Source organism: Felis catus, chromosome F1 (assembly GCF_018350175.1).
Source record: "Felis catus isolate Fca126 chromosome F1, F.catus_Fca126_mat1.0, whole genome shotgun sequence".
NCBI lineage: Eukaryota > Metazoa > Chordata > Mammalia > Carnivora > Felidae > Felis > Felis catus.
Genome location: NC_058384.1, coordinates 67,486,717 through 67,503,704, shown reverse-complemented (window position 1 = coordinate 67,503,704; position 16,988 = coordinate 67,486,717). Strand labels below are relative to the sequence as shown.

Below are 16,988 nucleotides of genomic sequence, written 5' to 3'. Positions count from 1 at the left end.
CCGGAGCTTTATACCCGGCAAAGTAAGAGGCCCGCCCCTGTGCGCCTTCAGCAGCCGACCAGCTGCCCTCCGGTCAGAGCACAATATGTAATTACAGATTTACAGAGAAACGCTCTGAAAGAAAAGACCTACAGGTCCCTGCTCCCCTCTCAGAGGTCGCGCCCCGGGCCGCTGTGACCCCGAGGCTGCTCCACGGACCCCCCTGTGCACCCTGTGTCTGGAATGATGCCCCTTCCCTACCTTCTGCTCTGGAAATTGCCTCCCTGTGTGAACATGCTGGAAGCAGGAGAGAAAGCCCCCGCTCTTTTCGAGTTCCAGTGAAGGAACTAAAAACCATTTTTATTTTATCATTTTTTTAAGTTTATTTTGAGAGAGAGTGTGTGTGGGAGTGGGGGGAGGGGCAGAGAGGCAGAGAGGGAGACAGAGTCCCAAGCAGACTCTGAGCAGTCAGCACAGAGCCCGACCGAACTGTGAGATCATGCCCTGAGCCGAAACCAAGAGTCAGACGCCCAACCAACTGAGCCACCCAGGTGCCCCTAAAAAACATTTTTAAATGACAAAGTAATATAATAGGCATATTATACAAAAATCGGAAAATAGAGAAAAGGAAAAGAAAATTGGTTAAGATTCCCAAACCTTCCCAACCATTCTGTCTTCTAGTCTTACTTCCTGTGCATTTCTTTCCTGATGTGTCACACAGGGTCACTGTAGAAAACATGTAAACTGAAGTACAAGTTCATAGAAGCAGGAAAAAACTCCATCTACAGGCAATCATCACTAATTTCAGCACATCTTCCTATCTGAACTATCTTATGATGACGGGTGCCTGGGTGGCTCAGTTGGTGGAGTGTCCAACTACAGTTCGTGAGTTCAAGTCCCACGTCGGGCTCGCCGCTGTCAGCACAGAGCCCGCTTCAGAGCCTCTGTTCCTCCCTCTCTCTGCCCCTCCCCTGTTCACGCTCTCTCAAAAATAAATAAACACTAAAAAAATAAAACGAAATAAAAGAAATGAACTATCTTGTGATGGCAATCATGGCACATATATAATTTTGCCTATTTTTTCTAGGTGATAAGTCTGAAAAAAATAACATGATAATGTAACAACCACAATGGTAAGAGGACCTTGGCACTAAGGACGCTTTTGTCTACGATGAACAGGAAACCTCAATCCAAATTGCTTAAACATTAAGAACACGTCCGGGCTCACCTCACCGGAAGCCCACAGGCGGGGCCGGCTTCCGAGGGACTCTGGCAAAAGGTCACTAATACCACAAGGGACCCGGGTGCTTTCTGTGGGCTCACTCTTGACGCTCATTGTCGGCTTAATCCTGAAGGTTTTAGGCTATTTAGAGGCCCACTTACAGGGGGTAAGAGGAGACTGCTAAAGGCCTCTCCCAGAAAAACCAGGTAAACCATCCCCAGAAACCTCCAACGATTCTCTCCTCTGGCCTTGCTGGTCCCAAGTGTGGCACGTGGTCACTGCCGCATCCGTCAGGCAGAGAGGATGGGAGCGTCTTTAGGGCTGTCCTGGAACCGAGTGTGGGAAATGGGTGGATTCCTGAATAAAATGTCAATTCCCATGGAGGGAGGAGTGGGTGCTGGGTGGGCAATGGAGACCACCACATGGTTTTCTGTGCAGCATCTCTCTCCATCCAAAGTATTTTCTCCTGTGATCTTCTAACAAAGTCTCATCCACCTTCCAACCTCATCCACCTTCCACACCGTGTGGCTTGGCAAGACAGCCTAGTGCTTGGGGTCCTCTTTAAATAATCCGAGAGCCAATAATTCAAGATTTAGCCACGGAGCATAATTTTTCAGGAAGCTGAAAACATCTCTAATTTTTTTTTTTTTTAAAGTTCATTTAAGTCATCTCCACACCCAACGTGGGGCTCAAGCTCACAACCCCAAGATCAAGAGTCACCCGCTCCTGTGACTGAGCCTGCCCACCGGGTACCCCGAAACCACACATTTTCATGACTGACATTCACTTGCACCAAATCAGTCTCCCCGGGCATTTTTCCAAGGTGCCATTTAATTGTTCATCAAGAAGCTGGAAATTCCTGCACGTCCCCCGACCCCTTCACCCTCCACACGTCTCACGTGAGACTGCACATTAGAATCAGAGGTGCCTGGGAGCACCTGGCTGGCTCAGAGTGTGCGACTCTTGATCTCAGGGTCGTGAGTTCAAGCCCCACGCTGGGTGTGGAGCCTCACTAGAACAAACAAAAAAACAAAAACAAAAAAACAGAGGTGCCTGAAGAACAGAACTGAGCCGTCAAGACCTTTGTGCTTGTTGTTATTCACCGAACCCCCAACAGCGCCGCATGCCTGGCGTCCAGCAGATGCTCAGTAAAAGTTTGCGGACTGAAGGAAGACAGGCGGGGGCCAAAATGTTGTCTAGGAAGCAGACCTAAAGCAAATACAAAAAACCTGGGCCTCTTCCTACTTCCTACTGAGCTGGGAGTTTCAAAAGAAGTTTGGTCTGAAGTGGAGGCTTGTTTTTGTTAGTTGTTTGGGAGGCGGTGGTGGTGGCGGGTGGGTGTGAGCGGCCACCAGACCCATGTGCTCTCCTGTGGGTGTCTGAGGATCTGAAAGTGAGAGCGGCCGCAGTGTTCTGGGTGGGACCAAGTACACCTGACGGGCACACACGCTTCCCGGCCGGCAGACAGTTGGCATCGGATTGCGCTGTCCTGGGGCACGTACTCAGACTCACCTTCACACAGACCATTCGTGTGCAAGGAAACTAGGGGAAGCCTCTGATGGGGGATAGTTCTGCAGATGGGAGATTTTCTCCTGGCTCAGAGCAAACTGCACGAAACTAGCACTAAACAGCTCTGGGAATGGCAGGAAACGACATGCCCTCAGCCCCAGCAGCTTCTGTTCAAAACACTGGGTGACTTAATGATATGACCGTGTGTGCTGAGTTTTTTAGAGCAAGGACTAATAGACAAAGCTAAAACATGTCAGTAGCTTTGTCTCAAGAGCAACTCACGTTTAAAAGTTGATTGGAGGGGCGCCTGGGTGGCTCAGTCGGTTAAGCGGCCGACTTCGGCTCAGGTCATGATCTCGCGGTCCGTGAGTTCGAGCCCCGTGTCGGGCTCTGCGCCGACAGCTCGGAGCCTGGAGCCTGTTTCAGATTCTGTGTCTCCCTGTCTGTCTGACCCTCCCCCGTCCGTGCTCTGTCTCTGTCTCGAAAATAAATAAACGTTAAAAAAAAAAAAAAAATTAATTTGATTGGAGATTTCAGCATGTCCCGAACACAAGGACTTACCAGTCCCTTGCTCCGTCCAGTGGCTTCCTTCATAACAAGCTTGTCCCCCAGCCACAGCCCTTGTTCCCTCACACATAAACGACTCCACCTTCTCACCGCTCACGCCCAGTGCTCCCCAGCCCCACACCGCCCTGGACAGAGCCACTAGCACTTCCCACACCTGCTGACAAGCCCTCTGTCACTGCTTCGCACAGTCCTCCGATGCTGGCCCCGGGCTCTCCGGCATCACTCAGCCCGGAGACTCCTGATCTAGGAAAGCCTGCGTGGCTGCCATCAGAATCATCTGGGGGAGGTTTTTGTCTTAATATAGATTCCTGGATCCTACCAGAGAGCCAGCAGATCAGAATCTCCAGAGGTGACGCTGAGAAAATGAGAAAAAAGCAGAACACCTCTCAGCAGTCTCTGCTCCAGAGCGGCTGGTACCTGGGGGCATCCCGCCGCGTACTCCACACACGGGGCGTCCCCGGCTCTAACCGGGAGCTTGCTTAACTCACTTGCCCGGCTCTCCAGCCCTGCACGGAGTTGTCCGACATACAGGATTCTTAACTTCTCTGTTGCTCTAAGTCACACCTTTCCTCCTTCTGAGGAATCTTCATGGCCTAATTCTACCTACCAATTTAATCCAGATCTTTCAACGTTTTCCTTTAATGAGTCGAGGTAACATGGCTTTATGTTGCCTATATCGCCTTGCCCCTCCCAAGCAATCATACCTCCTGGGAGCAGAAACCCCGTGTCAGGAGTCTTAAGTCAGGTTCACTAACTCGTTTTAGCCTAAAGAAGCGGGCCGTGCCCCAGCTCTGACCATCTGGACAGGAAGGGCAACGGGTCCACAAGGCTCTACGTACGGGACAACTCGCTTACGCCGTCCGGCTGCATTTCCCTAAAAACTAAAATCCATCCTGTCCTCCAGACCATGCTTGGTCCTTTGCGCCACACCAGCAGCAAGGCGACTCCACTCAACAGAGGACCACGTGCTTTCCGCAGACAAGAGCAGACGCAGCCCTGGCTTCCCCCGCAGATGCGGCTGCGATCTAGTCCAACGCAGAGGCACGCCACTGACACACGGGTGACCAGTAAGGCAAGGAAGAACGGCGAGACTCATCTTTCAACTTTCACCGAAAAAACTTGTCAAAATTGAGTAAAATACAAATACAGTCGCCATTTTCTTTTTTTAATCTAGTTTATGCCACACCTAATTATAACACAATCTTAGTGGGGAGAAGAGAAAGTGTCTCTGTGTGAGAGCGTTTAGAGATATTTGAGGACAGGGCGAGCGATCTCCTTAGAGAACTCAGAGTCCCAGCCGCTTCCCCAGGGCCCCGCGCAACTCCACCACCTACGCTCAGTCCCAGCCCAGCTGACGGACGGAGGAAGCAGTTTGAACACAAACTTTAATTCGAAGCTGAACAATCCAGGACTACCGTCAATCCGACATTTTCTGTACTGAAGTGTCTCTTAAAGCCAAGTGCTTGTCAGAGTTGACACGGACTCCTAAAAGGTAAGACTTCAAATTTCTCTGTCACCGTTCTCTTACCCTTCTCAGTAAGTCTGGAAGTTTCAAAAAGGAGCAACACTACCGACTATTTGTCAGGAGCTTCCTAAGTTTATTTATATATATGTATACATATATCTGTTTAATATTTCATTTTATATAGAATTACTATATGTAAATTACTTCTATAAATATTTAACATTAAATACATTTTAAGTCTATACATATTTAAAAGTGTGTGTGAATATATATGATATATATCATATATATGTCATATATATGATATATACATTTATATATCATATATACATTATATATATATATATATATATATATATATTTTTTTTTTTTTTTTTTTAAGAAAACGAATAATAGGGGTGCCTGGATGGCTCATTCACTGAAGTGTCCAACTTCAGCTCAGGTCATGGTGTCACAATTACTGAGCTCGAGCCCCGCATCTCGGCCCCTCCCCCACTTACACACGCACACTCTCTCTCAAAATAAATAAATAAGGGGCACCTGGGTGGCTCAGTCGGTTGAGCCTCCGACTTCGGCTCAGGTCACGATCTCGCAGTCCGTGGGTTTGAGCCCTGCATCAGGCTCTGTGCTGACAGCTTGGAGCCTGGAACCTGCTTTCAATTCTGTGTGTGTCTCTGTGTGTGCCCCTCCCCTGCTCATATGCGCGCACGCACTTTCTCTGTCTCTCAAAAATAAATAAACATTTAAAAAAATTTTTAATAAATACATAAATAAACAAACTTTAAAAAAAGGCAATAGGGGCACCTGGATGGCTCAGTCATTTAAGTGTCTGACTTCAGCTCAGGTCATGATGTCACGATTCGTGTGTTCAAGTCCCGCATCAGGCTCCACACTGAAAGCATGGAGCCTGCTTGGGATTCTCTGTCTTTCTCTCTCTCTCTCTGCTCCTCCCCCATCTGCACTTTCTCAAAAATAAATAACTTAAAAAAAATAAGCAATAAGGGGCGCCTGGGTGGCTCAGTCAGTTGGGCATCCGCCTTCAGCTCAGGTCACGATCTCAGTTTGTGGGTTCAAGCCCTGCGTCAGGGCTCTGTGCTGACAGCTCAGAGCCTGGAGCCTGCTTTGGATTCTCTGTCTCCTCCTCTCTCTCTGCCCCTCCCCCGCTCATGCTCGCTCGCTCTCTCTCTCTCTCTCTCCTCTCTCAAAAAATAAACAAAAACGTAAAAAAAAAATAATAATAAGCAATAAACACTAGGAATATCAGAAATCACCTCTCTTTGGTATTCAACCTCTCCTCACTTGCCTCCTCTCCGTTAGCTCTTGGTCCCACTGCTGGGCCCGGCCACACTAATTCTTTCCCTCTCTGAATTCCTGTCACATTCCCAGTTTGAAGCAACCTACTACCTTCAGATTGACATCTAGTTGTGAATGCAGATTTTATCAAAGGTCAAGAGCAGGGTATCTTATATCCCCTCAAACCCTGCACAGTCTCACAGTGCTTAGTGCAGAGGGGGCCCATGAACACTGTAACCCCACCGCCTAACCTAAGTAGAGGTCAGTTTAGAGGGGCGCCTGGGTGGCGCAGTCGGTTAAGCGTCCGACTTCAGCCAGGTCACGATCTCGCGGTCCGTGAGTTCGAGCCCCGCGTCAGGCTCTGGGCTGATGGCTCAGAGCCTGGAGCCTGTTTCCGATTCTGTGTCTCCCTCTCTCTCTGCCCCTCCCTCGTTCATGCTCTGTCTCTCTCTGTCCCAAAAAAATAAACAAACGTTGAAAAAAAAAAATTAGAAACGCGAATACTGCCTCCTCCGTTGCCTCTGATTCAACAGTGGACCCCACAGACAGGTACTGACCTGCTCAACACAACTCAAGTCACGAGGACACAAAAACACAGTCCTTTATTGTCCAAACTAAGTCCTCTACAAACACTGAGGCCCATTGATCCCACTGATAGAAGTGGAGACAAAAGCAATGACCTGCATGTAAAGCAGTTATTCCTTGGTCCACGTTCAGTTTACACACTTGAAACTGTAACCCTCCTGCTGGAGGCAAATACGCTATTGTTTTCAATGTGTTTTTCCTGGCTCCCCACTCTGCACCGCTCCACCTCTCTCTGGATACGCTGGGGTCTCGATAGGGTCCCTCAGGCACCTGGCCCCTGCCCCAGTGGTGGCAGTTCACTCTGCACCCCCCGCTCCCCCGAAGCCATCTGACGGCACGGCCAAACACCAAGCATCCGCGAGCACCCCGGCCTGCTGGAACCAGGACAGTGGACAGTGCCCGGGGCGGGGGACTAGAGTCCGGAGTCACACAGAGGTGGGACCCCACTCACTGAAGCACGGAGACTCTTCAGCAGTTGGACCGCGGTGCCTCACCTCCCTCTAGCCCCTCTCCCTGCACGTGCGCCGAGGTAACCTCTGAAGGAAGGGGTGTTCCACGGCACGCGCCCTGACACTCGACACAGCGTTCCGCACGTGGCGGGCACTCACATTTTTTGGAATCCGTACTTTCCAGAACATAAAATCTCATGGTATTAAGTCTTCTTAAAATGACCTTACGCACTAATCCCAAGCATTTGACCCACACACAAGTAAGTAAAGGAGAAGCCCAATGAGTTGTTGAAAAGTTTTGTATTGTGTCATATAAACCGTCTTCATATACAAGCGCATAAGTGAGAGACTGGTCTCCTCCTTCCCCCCGCAACCCCCAAACATCACAGCAGACCGATTCTTGCTAATATTTGATAAAGTTAAAATACATCCCTTCTGGACACTCGCTTCTAAATCTTGTGACTTAACAATCTGGCGCAGGCACGGACAGTTCCAGCGCTTTTACACTTGTCCCTGAACGTTTCTCTTCAAAGTTCCAGGCAGTAACTGATTGTAATGCCCTCAAATTGGAAAAACCTGACTCTTTAGAGTTTATAAATTACATACACTTAGATCACTAAGAACTGAGCTGTTACCTACACATAACACACCCCCTCAAACTATTTAGCACCATGGATAGAATCCTCAATACTAACTAATGGGCTAATCAATCCAATGATCAAAGACATGACAGTGACAGTCTTAAAAACACAAATTTGTTATTTTTCTCATATACAATATAAATTCCCTCCTCTCTTACAAATCTTTCTTTCTGGTAAATATCCTGTGCTGCATTGAATGTCCTGAATACTTATATGGCTGTAAAAGTCTTGCCTGACGCTAAGTACAACTCCCTAGGTCATTAGTAACGAGAAGCTAAGGCATCACACGTAAAAGGCTCCGAGCTAATTTACACATGGTGAAATACTGGTACAACAGAATTGCACTACGTTTCTTCTCTACCTTCATGCTTTGCTAAAGTGCTACAGTTCCTATCAGATTTCCGTCCTGCATAGATTCAAATTCTGGGTCTCTCACTTTTGGATGGCTTGAGTACCATAAAACATAATTTATTTGGTTTCAAAAGGGACCGCTACTTAGCTAAAAAAGTTGCAACAATCACCTTTCTTTAAACCTAGAACATACACCCCACTGAGGATGAGGAAAAACACAACCACCCTGTCCTTCTGCCTGTAATTAGAGTGGAAATCAGTTAAGTTGAGGTGTGCACTTTTTAAGAGGTGCTACACAGTTACGTCAAGAGTTTAAAATGGTCGCAAACGCTACTTCAGTGACATGTGACGTTCCATATATGCTACATTATTCTTAGCACTTTTGCACTTAATCTCCACACACAGTTAAGTCCAGGTATCAAAACAATCCTGATTCTAAAAAAGAGAACTCGCCACCAATATTTAAAGCTGTTCCTTCCCAGGACAACCGTCTCCCAGCTATGACAAATATCAAGGTGGCACTCTCTTAGGCTAAGTTCCGTCAAGGTTCAGACAACCCTGAGGTGAACTCAACAAGGTCCCTGTAAAGAAATCTTCAAGGAGAAACCCAGCACACGGGAATTTTCTAAAGCTTCACAACTGGCTCGTTAGCACAGAGACGCGCAGGCTTTCCCGGAGCGTGGAGCCTGGTGACTGTGCTGAGGAGGCACACGCGACTGGACTCTAACTCCTGATGTCTCTTCCGTACGCAAGACGCAGGAAGTCTGACGAGGGACCTACGACACACGTGGCCAGGCCCCACTCTCCTGGGGAGCACACGGAAGCACTGGGAAGCACGTAATGCACGGGTGTGGGCATCTCCGGGGGAAAAATAAACCTGCACAAGGCAATGGCTGTCCCAACCGAGGGTCTGAACAAGAGTTTAGTAATCCAGTAATGGTTCCCAAAGCATGCACCTCTGACGGTAAACAGAGGCTAAACCCTGAAAGAACAAAAGAGCTTCACAGAAGAAACCTTCACACATTGCACTGCTTCTGTTCGTCCTCACCCATTCAGTGCATCTGGGCCAGGTGTGCACGTCTCAGGAAAGCCAGGCCTGCCCTGGGAACACAGCTGTGATGCTACCTGTCCCTAGTGAGGTCCCCCAGCCGCCTCCACAGCCTGGCTTCCCTGATCTCCTTGGTCCCTCATCTGCAACAGGAGGCAGTTCCACAGCTACTCGCTGAACTGTACCACTGACCTCCCTACGAGGTTCTCGCTATGTGTCCAGGAAGCACAGGAGAACAGAAGTGACGTCCTTCCCCGAGAAGGTCCCAGGAAACCCAAGTAGAAAAGAACATGGAGTAGTGCATAGCAGAAAGTCCCTCTTGTGGGCTTAGTCAAACACACGTGGTACATATATCCCCCCAGAGTATAAACAATCCACATTAATTAACTAATATCAGGAACAGAACCCAAAACATCGGTAGATCAAATTCTAATGTGACAATTTAAAAGTAGACAGTGCTCCACTGGGTTAATAAATCAGAATTAGCTAAAGGACAGTATTCTAAACACCACATCACTGCAAACTCCCTCGAGGCATATCCCCTTCATCAGTTACATTTAAAGTAACGGTCATAACAGGAGAAAGAGCAAGCACCGTGCTCACTAATGCAAGTTACTGGACTGCTCTGAGTAAGCCCTGCAGTTCACAGAGGAACACCTCACATCTTCCCTTCAGGTTACGGAGTCTTTCTTCTTCCGGAACGGTGATTTCAGCCTCTTCCATACGCTGGTTTTGGGCTTAGACTTTTTCTCCATGGCCAGCACTGCCTCCTTTTCTTTCCTACGTATCTCCCGTACAAGGGCATGGAATACATCATCGATGTAGTAGCGGAACGCAGCAGAGGTCTCAAAGAAAGGACAGCTGAATTCTCGGGCCAGAGCCAATCCTTCTTCCTTGGTGACCTTTAAAAATGTAAACATGAGAAAATGTATAGTGGTAGCCATGGAAAACAATTAAAACTGCCCCAAAAAGTGACACGTGAAGGGGCGATCTAACAGGAAGAGAGCTCAACTCTGGAGGTATTCAAGAAGAATTCACTCGGGAAGTTGAATTCTAAGATTCCTTCAAATTACATGATTCTGTTTCTAATCTACTTTATTTTTTTATTTTTTTTTTATTTTTTTAATTTATTTTTGAGACAGAGGGAGGCAGAACATGACCAGGGGAGGGGCAGAGAGAGAGAGGGAGACACAGAATCCGAAGCAGGCTCCAGGATCTGGGCTGTCAGCACAGAGCCCGACGCGGGGCTCGAACTCACAGAGTGTGAGATCGTGACCTGAGCTGAAGTTGGACGCTCAACCGACTGAGCCACCCAGGCGCCCCTCTAATCTACTTTAAAGAGAACTTTTTAGAACAGGGAGTAATTACAGATACCAAATATGTTATTTTAATTTCCTTACACTGTAATAAATCCAAAATCGAGATATCCAATTAGGGATAGACCATAATTTCTCCTAGGTCTGAACACTTAGGCTCTTTCTTTTTGCTACCACAAATAGCCTGGCAATGAACATTTTATATATAAATTCCTGGATAGATTTTTCAAACAGGCATTCACAGAGAAGCATTATGAACTTATCTACTATCAACCAGTTCCGAAAAGTCTGTACCAGTCCACTGCTTCCATCAGCAGTCACAATGTGCCCGTCCACTATTCCTCAACTTAACACCAAACAGCAAGACTTCAAACTTTGTTGGTAACTTGAAGACGAGCACCACTTGCTCTATAATCCTCTCCAATTCTTATTCTCCCCTTCCAGAGTACATAATCCTCATTGTCAAGAAGCAGATCTCGAAATCCAACCTACATCTCCTGTTGCAACATAGATAATTCATTTTCTAAGGTTTTAAGAAATGAACATGCCATGATCCTTCACTTAATGGGTATTCTATTTGTTACCTGATTACCATCCTGTAGATTTTATCTTGTAAACAGAGTCCTAACATTCAGATTTTATCCAAACTAATTGCAAATTAGTAGATATAGAAAAATTTCCAAGGTTGAGGAGACACTAATTTTAGATTTTTATCTTAGGGCAAAAGAATCTATAAGTAGTGAAACAACCCACCTCCCAAGACTACAGATCATATTTCCGAGTCCTCCTCACCTGTCTTAGTTGCTTCAGGTCAGACTTGTTCCCCACCAGAACCACAGGTGTATCATCAGTGCGTCGAACTCGGTAAATAAGCTGCTTAAATTCCCGAACTTCATGGAAACTTCGGCGATCGGTGATAGAATAGCAGATGATAAACCCTTCTCCTGCCCTCATATACTGATCCCGCATGGCCGTAAACTCTGCCTAGAGGGAAACAGGATCACTAATGCATTGGTACAACCTAGAACTACATCTGTATTAGCTATTACTTCAGGTTCAAGAAGAGACACATCAATTACCTGCTATCCTGAGTCAGAGGGCATGAAAAATTAAAAGAGATGAACTGGTGATCTTCTCTGTGTAAGCCTTCCCCTCCCCTTTACCAGAGTGAAAACACCTCTATACATAGTATTCTAAGATTTAATACCTGTCCAGCCGTATCCAAAATGTCCAGGTTGGCAGGCTCATCATCAATACGGATCCGGATTTTATAAGCATCTTCTACAGGAGGGAATAAAAGTGTACTATAAACCCATAAACACAAAAATATGCAACCTTAATTTTTTCCTTTTTAAGTAATCTCTAGCCCATCGTGGGGCTTGAACTAAAATTAATGATCCTGAGATCAAGAGTCAAATGCTCTACCAACAGAGCCAACCCAGCGCCCCACAACCTTAAAATTCATCTTATGGAGGGGCGCCTGGGTGTCTCAATCAGTTAAGCATCTGACTTCGGCTCAAGTCATGATCTCACAGTTCGTGAGTTCGAGCCCAGGTCAGGGTCACTGCTGTCAGCACGGAGGATCCTCTGTCTCCTTCTGTCTTTGCCCCTCCCCCGCTTGCGAGCATGTGTGCATGTGTGCTCTCACTCGCTCTCTCAAAAATAAACATTTCAAAATTTGTCTTATTGAGAATTAGATTATACCCAAGTTCTCTCAGTGCCCAGATTTTCTCAGGAAACATGCTAAATCCATTAAGATATGTAAATCGGATCTTCAGCTGAGGTGTTTTATGGGTTTTTTTTTTTTTTTCACTTAAGCAATGACATAAGTTCATCCATAGCTTCTTCATAAGATTTCACCTACGATCCTAAGCAATAAAAGGATACTGGTTTTTTTTGAAAAAATATTGGGCTCAAAAAGTAACTTTACCAATTTGTTAAATAATTATTAGATGTGAGACATTATCCTAAGTAATCTATATACTTAACTCATTCAATAACAAATATGCCAATAATCCACAGTAGGCATTATTATCTCTATTTTACCAATAAAGTAAATGAAATTCTAAAACATTAAAGGTCTTCCCCTTATTACATAGTTGCACTTGACCAAACACTATGGTTTCTCTTCCTTTTAAATCCAAACAAAAAAGAAAAACCATAATTTCCTTTTTTCTAGATAATCCCTATTGTCATAATTTCTCCTCTATGAAACAAAATTTCTCATTGCATATTATTATAGTAACCTTGAAAAATACAAGAAAATTTTTTTAAAAAAGAAAAAAACCCACTCAATATTTCTATCCTTCGATATTTGTATCATTCAAATACACCCCACTGTATTTCAACATTTTTTCTTGAATCCCTGCTTCTGACTCTCCTTCAAGATAAAGAGCCCACGACACCATTGCTTCTCAAACAACAGCTCATGATCCATTAGGATTAATGAGTTGTGAACGAACTTAATGGGATGGGATTGGCATTAAAATAAATAAGCAAAATTCTAAAGGAAAAAGAAATCCTAAGAGCGTACCACATATAGTGACATAAATACAGCTTCCTGATATTTTAGTTACGTGTATATACGTACACAGGTACACGTACACACAGGCACAGACACTTACATGTGTACTGGGTACAATGTAAAGCTTTTCTTCTCAGAGTCACCAAAGTTTGAAACAAAACCCCCTAATATATAAACTCGATGAGAGGAAGGGCCAAATTTTTTTGCTCCCCACTATACCCTCTGGGCCTACTACAGTGCTTGGTACATAATGGGAACTCAAGAGACGGAAGTATTTGCTATTGAATCAGGTAATACCGTCAGGAGAGCAGCTGTGAAAAAAAAAAAAACTGAAAAAATTAACTTTTTGGGGGCACCTGGGTGGCTCAGTCGGTTAAGTGTCCGACTTTGGCTCAGGTCATGATCTCACCATTCATGGGTTTGAGCCCCAAGTTGGGCTCTGTGCTGAACCTGCTTCAGATTCTGTGCCTCCCTCTCTTCCCCTCCCCTGCTCACACACCGTCTCTCTCTCGAAAATAAATAAACGTCAAAATTTTTTAAAAAATTAACTTTTTCAAGAACAAGTAGGAGTTTTTAAGAAAAAAGAAAAAAGAAAAAATATTTCTGGAATTCTCAGTAAATTATCCCAAGTCCTAAACTGAGTTTACTCCTAGAATTCCCAACATAGTTTGAATCCCTAAACAACACTGTACATTTAAAAAAACATGGGCGCCTGGGTGGCGCAGTCGGTTAAGCGTCCGACTTCAGCCAGGTCACGATCTCGCGGTCCGTGAGCTCGAGCCCCGCGTCAGGCTCTGGGCTGATGGCTCGGAGCCTGGAGCCTGTTTCCGATTCTGTGTCTCCCTCTCTCTCTGCCCCTCCCCCGTTCATGCTCTGTCTCTCTCTGTCCCAAAAATAAATAAACGTTGAAAAAAAAAAATTTTTTTTTTTAAAAAAACAAGGACCGGGCCTCCTGCTCGGTTGGTTACGTGTCAAGACTTCAGCCCAAATCATGATTTCATGGCTCATGGTTTCGAGCCCTGTGTCAGGTTCTGTGCTGACAGCTCGGAGCCTGGAGCCTGCTTCTGATTGTCTCCCTCTTTCTGTCTCTCCTTCACTTGGACTCTCTCTGTCTCAAAAATAAATAAACGTTAAAAAAGGACCAGGGCGCCTGTGTGGCTCAGTCGGATAAGCACCTGACTCCTGATTTTAGCTCAGGTCACAATCTTACGGTTTGTGTGAGTTCAAGCCCCAAGTCAGGCTCTGCACGGACAGTGCTGAACCTGCTTGGGATTCTCTCTGCCCCTCCCCCGCTTGCTAGCTCTCTCTCTCTCTCTCTCAAAATAAATAAAAACAAACTTTAAAAAAACAAGGACTGTTCATATGTTCCTCAAGTCACAGGAGCATTTACGGTATAAAATGACGGACATTCAAAGCTGGCTTAGCACAGAACACTCATTGGCTTTGTGGAAACAGCAGCAGAGGCCCGACCCGATGGAAATCCTTCCCAGAGACCCGGGATCACCACCTAGGGTCGCGTTCTGAAAATACTAACAGCATGGCCGACCTTCTGGGCCCTCCCCTGCCCCCTCCCCCACCACTTTTCATTTTGTCCTGGGATGTAACCCCCGTAGAATCCAACCTGCTTCCCTACGGCTCAGGAATGACAGTAATGTTCTGTCTTTGTAGAGAACGACAACCTTTCTTAAAAAGGCAGAACGAAAATTACTTGCCACTCCAAGTTTGGCCAAGAGCAGAGCATTAAGTATTAACCTTAGTACGTAATCAACTTGAGGGATGAGGAAGTAAACTAAGAGCAGCCGGTGGAAGAAGGCCAGTGTGCAAGTCCGAGTTGTAAGAGCTCAGCAGGCTGGCTCGACTTGTTTTTCTGCTTCCTTTTGTGGAAGTTCAAATCAGCTGACTCATAGTTACAGAGCCAGAGACCCTTAGACAAGTGACAGCAAAGGCGTCTGTTAGGTGGCCTTGAAACTTTTCCTTTCACCTGGCAATGCAGTCCAGCAACCACACGAAGGTAAGGAAGGAAAGTGTCCCCAAAAGGGCTTACACACATTCAGAGTGAAGGCAGGAAAAAACAAAGGCTCATTTGCTCCCAACTTCTGTGACCCTCTCGGTGAAATATCTCAGACACGGAAAAAGGCTCAGAAGATGACTCGTGAAAAAACCGTTTCAAAAGCTGAGGCCAAGACGCGTCCAGAGAGTTTGTTTGGAAACTTCCGCCGTAACGTGACTTACCGATGGTGGGGTCGTGGTCTTCTGGAAATCGGTGGCTGATGAACTGCATGGTCATGGCTTCAAAACAAGACAGGAGGGTTACAATCCAGAGAAGTGGCCCCCGGGAAGAACCGCAAGGGTCACCACTGCACGACAGCCACCTGGTTGGGGTGGAGACGAGCTCTTTTCACCCCCACTTCGGGTGAACTGGAAGCACGAGGGCACCTACCGCTTTTCCCCACGCCGCCGGCGCCCAGCATCACCAGCTTGTACTCCCGGGACAGGCCCGCGGGGCTGCTGCAGCCGCTGCCGGAGGGGCGCGGCCCCGGGTCCATGGCCCCCCGGGACGCGCACCTGGCGAGCGAGAGGAACGCGCTGGACCCGGGCCGCACCCGGAGCCCCCGCCCCCTCCACCCGCCCGGGTCCCGCGCCCCCGGCCCCTGCCCCGCGGCCCTCGCCCCTTCCACCGGCCCGCGCTGCGCCCCGGGCCCTCGGTCCCCCGGCCCCCGGCCGCCGCCGCCTCCTCACCTTCCCCGGGGCAGTTCGGCCGGCGGCACCGCACAGCGTTCCCAAGTCCTGCTATTTCCAGAGGAAAAACAAAAGAGGCAAAACGCCTCTGGAGCCTCCTGGGACCAGGGCGCCGGCACCGCCACGAGGAGCCCGCCCCTCAGCCTCCGGCTCCTCCGCGCGCCCCCTGCCCCCGCCCCCGAGGCGCGCCGACCCCCACCTCGCCCGCCAGCCCCGCGCGAGGCTCCAGCGCTGACCTGTGACCCCTCCCGTCGCCGGGGAAGATGGCGCCACGGCGGGGAGGCGGGGCCGGGTGACGCGCGCCTGGCCCCGCCCTGCGGGGGGGAGCGCCGCTCGCGGGTGTGCGCACGCGCGCGGGAAGAGGCGGCGGGCTCGGTAAGGGACCGAGGGGGCCTCTGCGGCGACTGACTTAGCGGGGCTGTGTGTCGTTTATGATAAAAAACGAATCTGGCCAAATGTAACGAGGCAACGTACGAAATGGGCACCCACCAGATCTTCCCGGAAAATAGTGCAGAGGCCAAGATTCCGGCCTAACCGCGGAAAAACCAAATTCCACCAAAGCACGGCTACAGGGACTGCGGGTCAGGTCTGGAAGACCAGAGGTTCGTTCACACCAACACTGTTAGGCTGAGCACAGTTCCACATTGACACGCGTGTACCTTAAAGACATCTCGGTTTTTATTTTTTAAAATTACTTTCGAGAGAAAGTGCAAGCAGGGAGGGAGAAAATCCCTAGCAAGCTCCACGCTCAGCGCACAGCCCCATCGGTGGCTCGATCCCAGGACCGCAGAATCATGACCCGAACTCAAATCGAGCCAGACACTCAACCAACTGGGGCTATCCAGGTGCCCCAATGAAAGGCATTTCAAAACTAGGTTTTTAAAGACAAATGTACTACCTCCACCCCCCCCCCCAAGAAGGAAATTAAGAGATTTTAAAGAATAATTTCAGACTGTTCACAGGGCCTTTTTAAAAACTTTAAATTTTTAAATCTGCTTTTGATAGATATGGAGAGCAAGCGGGGAAGGGGCAGAGGGGGAGACAGAACCCCAAACAGGCTCCGCGCTGTTAGCACAGAGCCCGATGTGGGGCTTGAACCCACAAGCCATGAGATCATGACCTGAGCCTAGAGGAAGCTCAGGCTTAACCAACTGAACCACCCAGCACACACACACACTCCCCCCCCCACCCCACGGCCTTTATATACAGCAATAGTGAAGGCACTAGCACTATCTTCACCTCCGTGTTAGGTGGTACACACAGGTCTGAAAGGAATTGGCACCAGGCAAATTTTGCTGAA

The 16,988-nt window shown here is 47.7% G+C and overlaps 1 protein-coding gene across 8 annotated transcripts; it reads right to left on the bottom strand.

Moving 5' to 3' along the window:
• Nucleotides 1–7,350: 7,350 nt before the first annotated feature.
• Nucleotides 7,351–15,985, bottom strand: RIT1 (Ras like without CAAX 1). Of its 8 annotated transcripts, none has more exons than XM_023247192.2 (8): nt 15,925–15,985; nt 15,689–15,736; nt 15,390–15,514; nt 15,182–15,238; nt 11,633–11,706; nt 11,505–11,507; nt 11,218–11,409; nt 7,351–10,011 (listed from the first exon to the last, which is right to left on the bottom strand). In XM_023247192.2, the coding sequence occupies exons 3-8, from the start codon at nt 15,493–15,495 to the stop codon at nt 9,781–9,783; spliced, it is 663 nt and encodes a 220-aa protein (XP_023102960.1). In that variant the 5' UTR covers nt 15,496–15,514; nt 15,689–15,736; nt 15,925–15,985; the 3' UTR covers nt 7,351–9,780. The 8 variants fall into 8 exon arrangements, with proteins under 8 accessions (XP_023102960.1, XP_023102961.1, XP_023102962.1 ...); XM_023247193.2 differs by having other exon boundaries at nt 15,689–15,739; nt 15,925–15,982; XM_023247194.2 differs by having other exon boundaries at nt 15,888–15,961.
• Nucleotides 15,986–16,988: the final 1,003 nt, after the last annotated feature.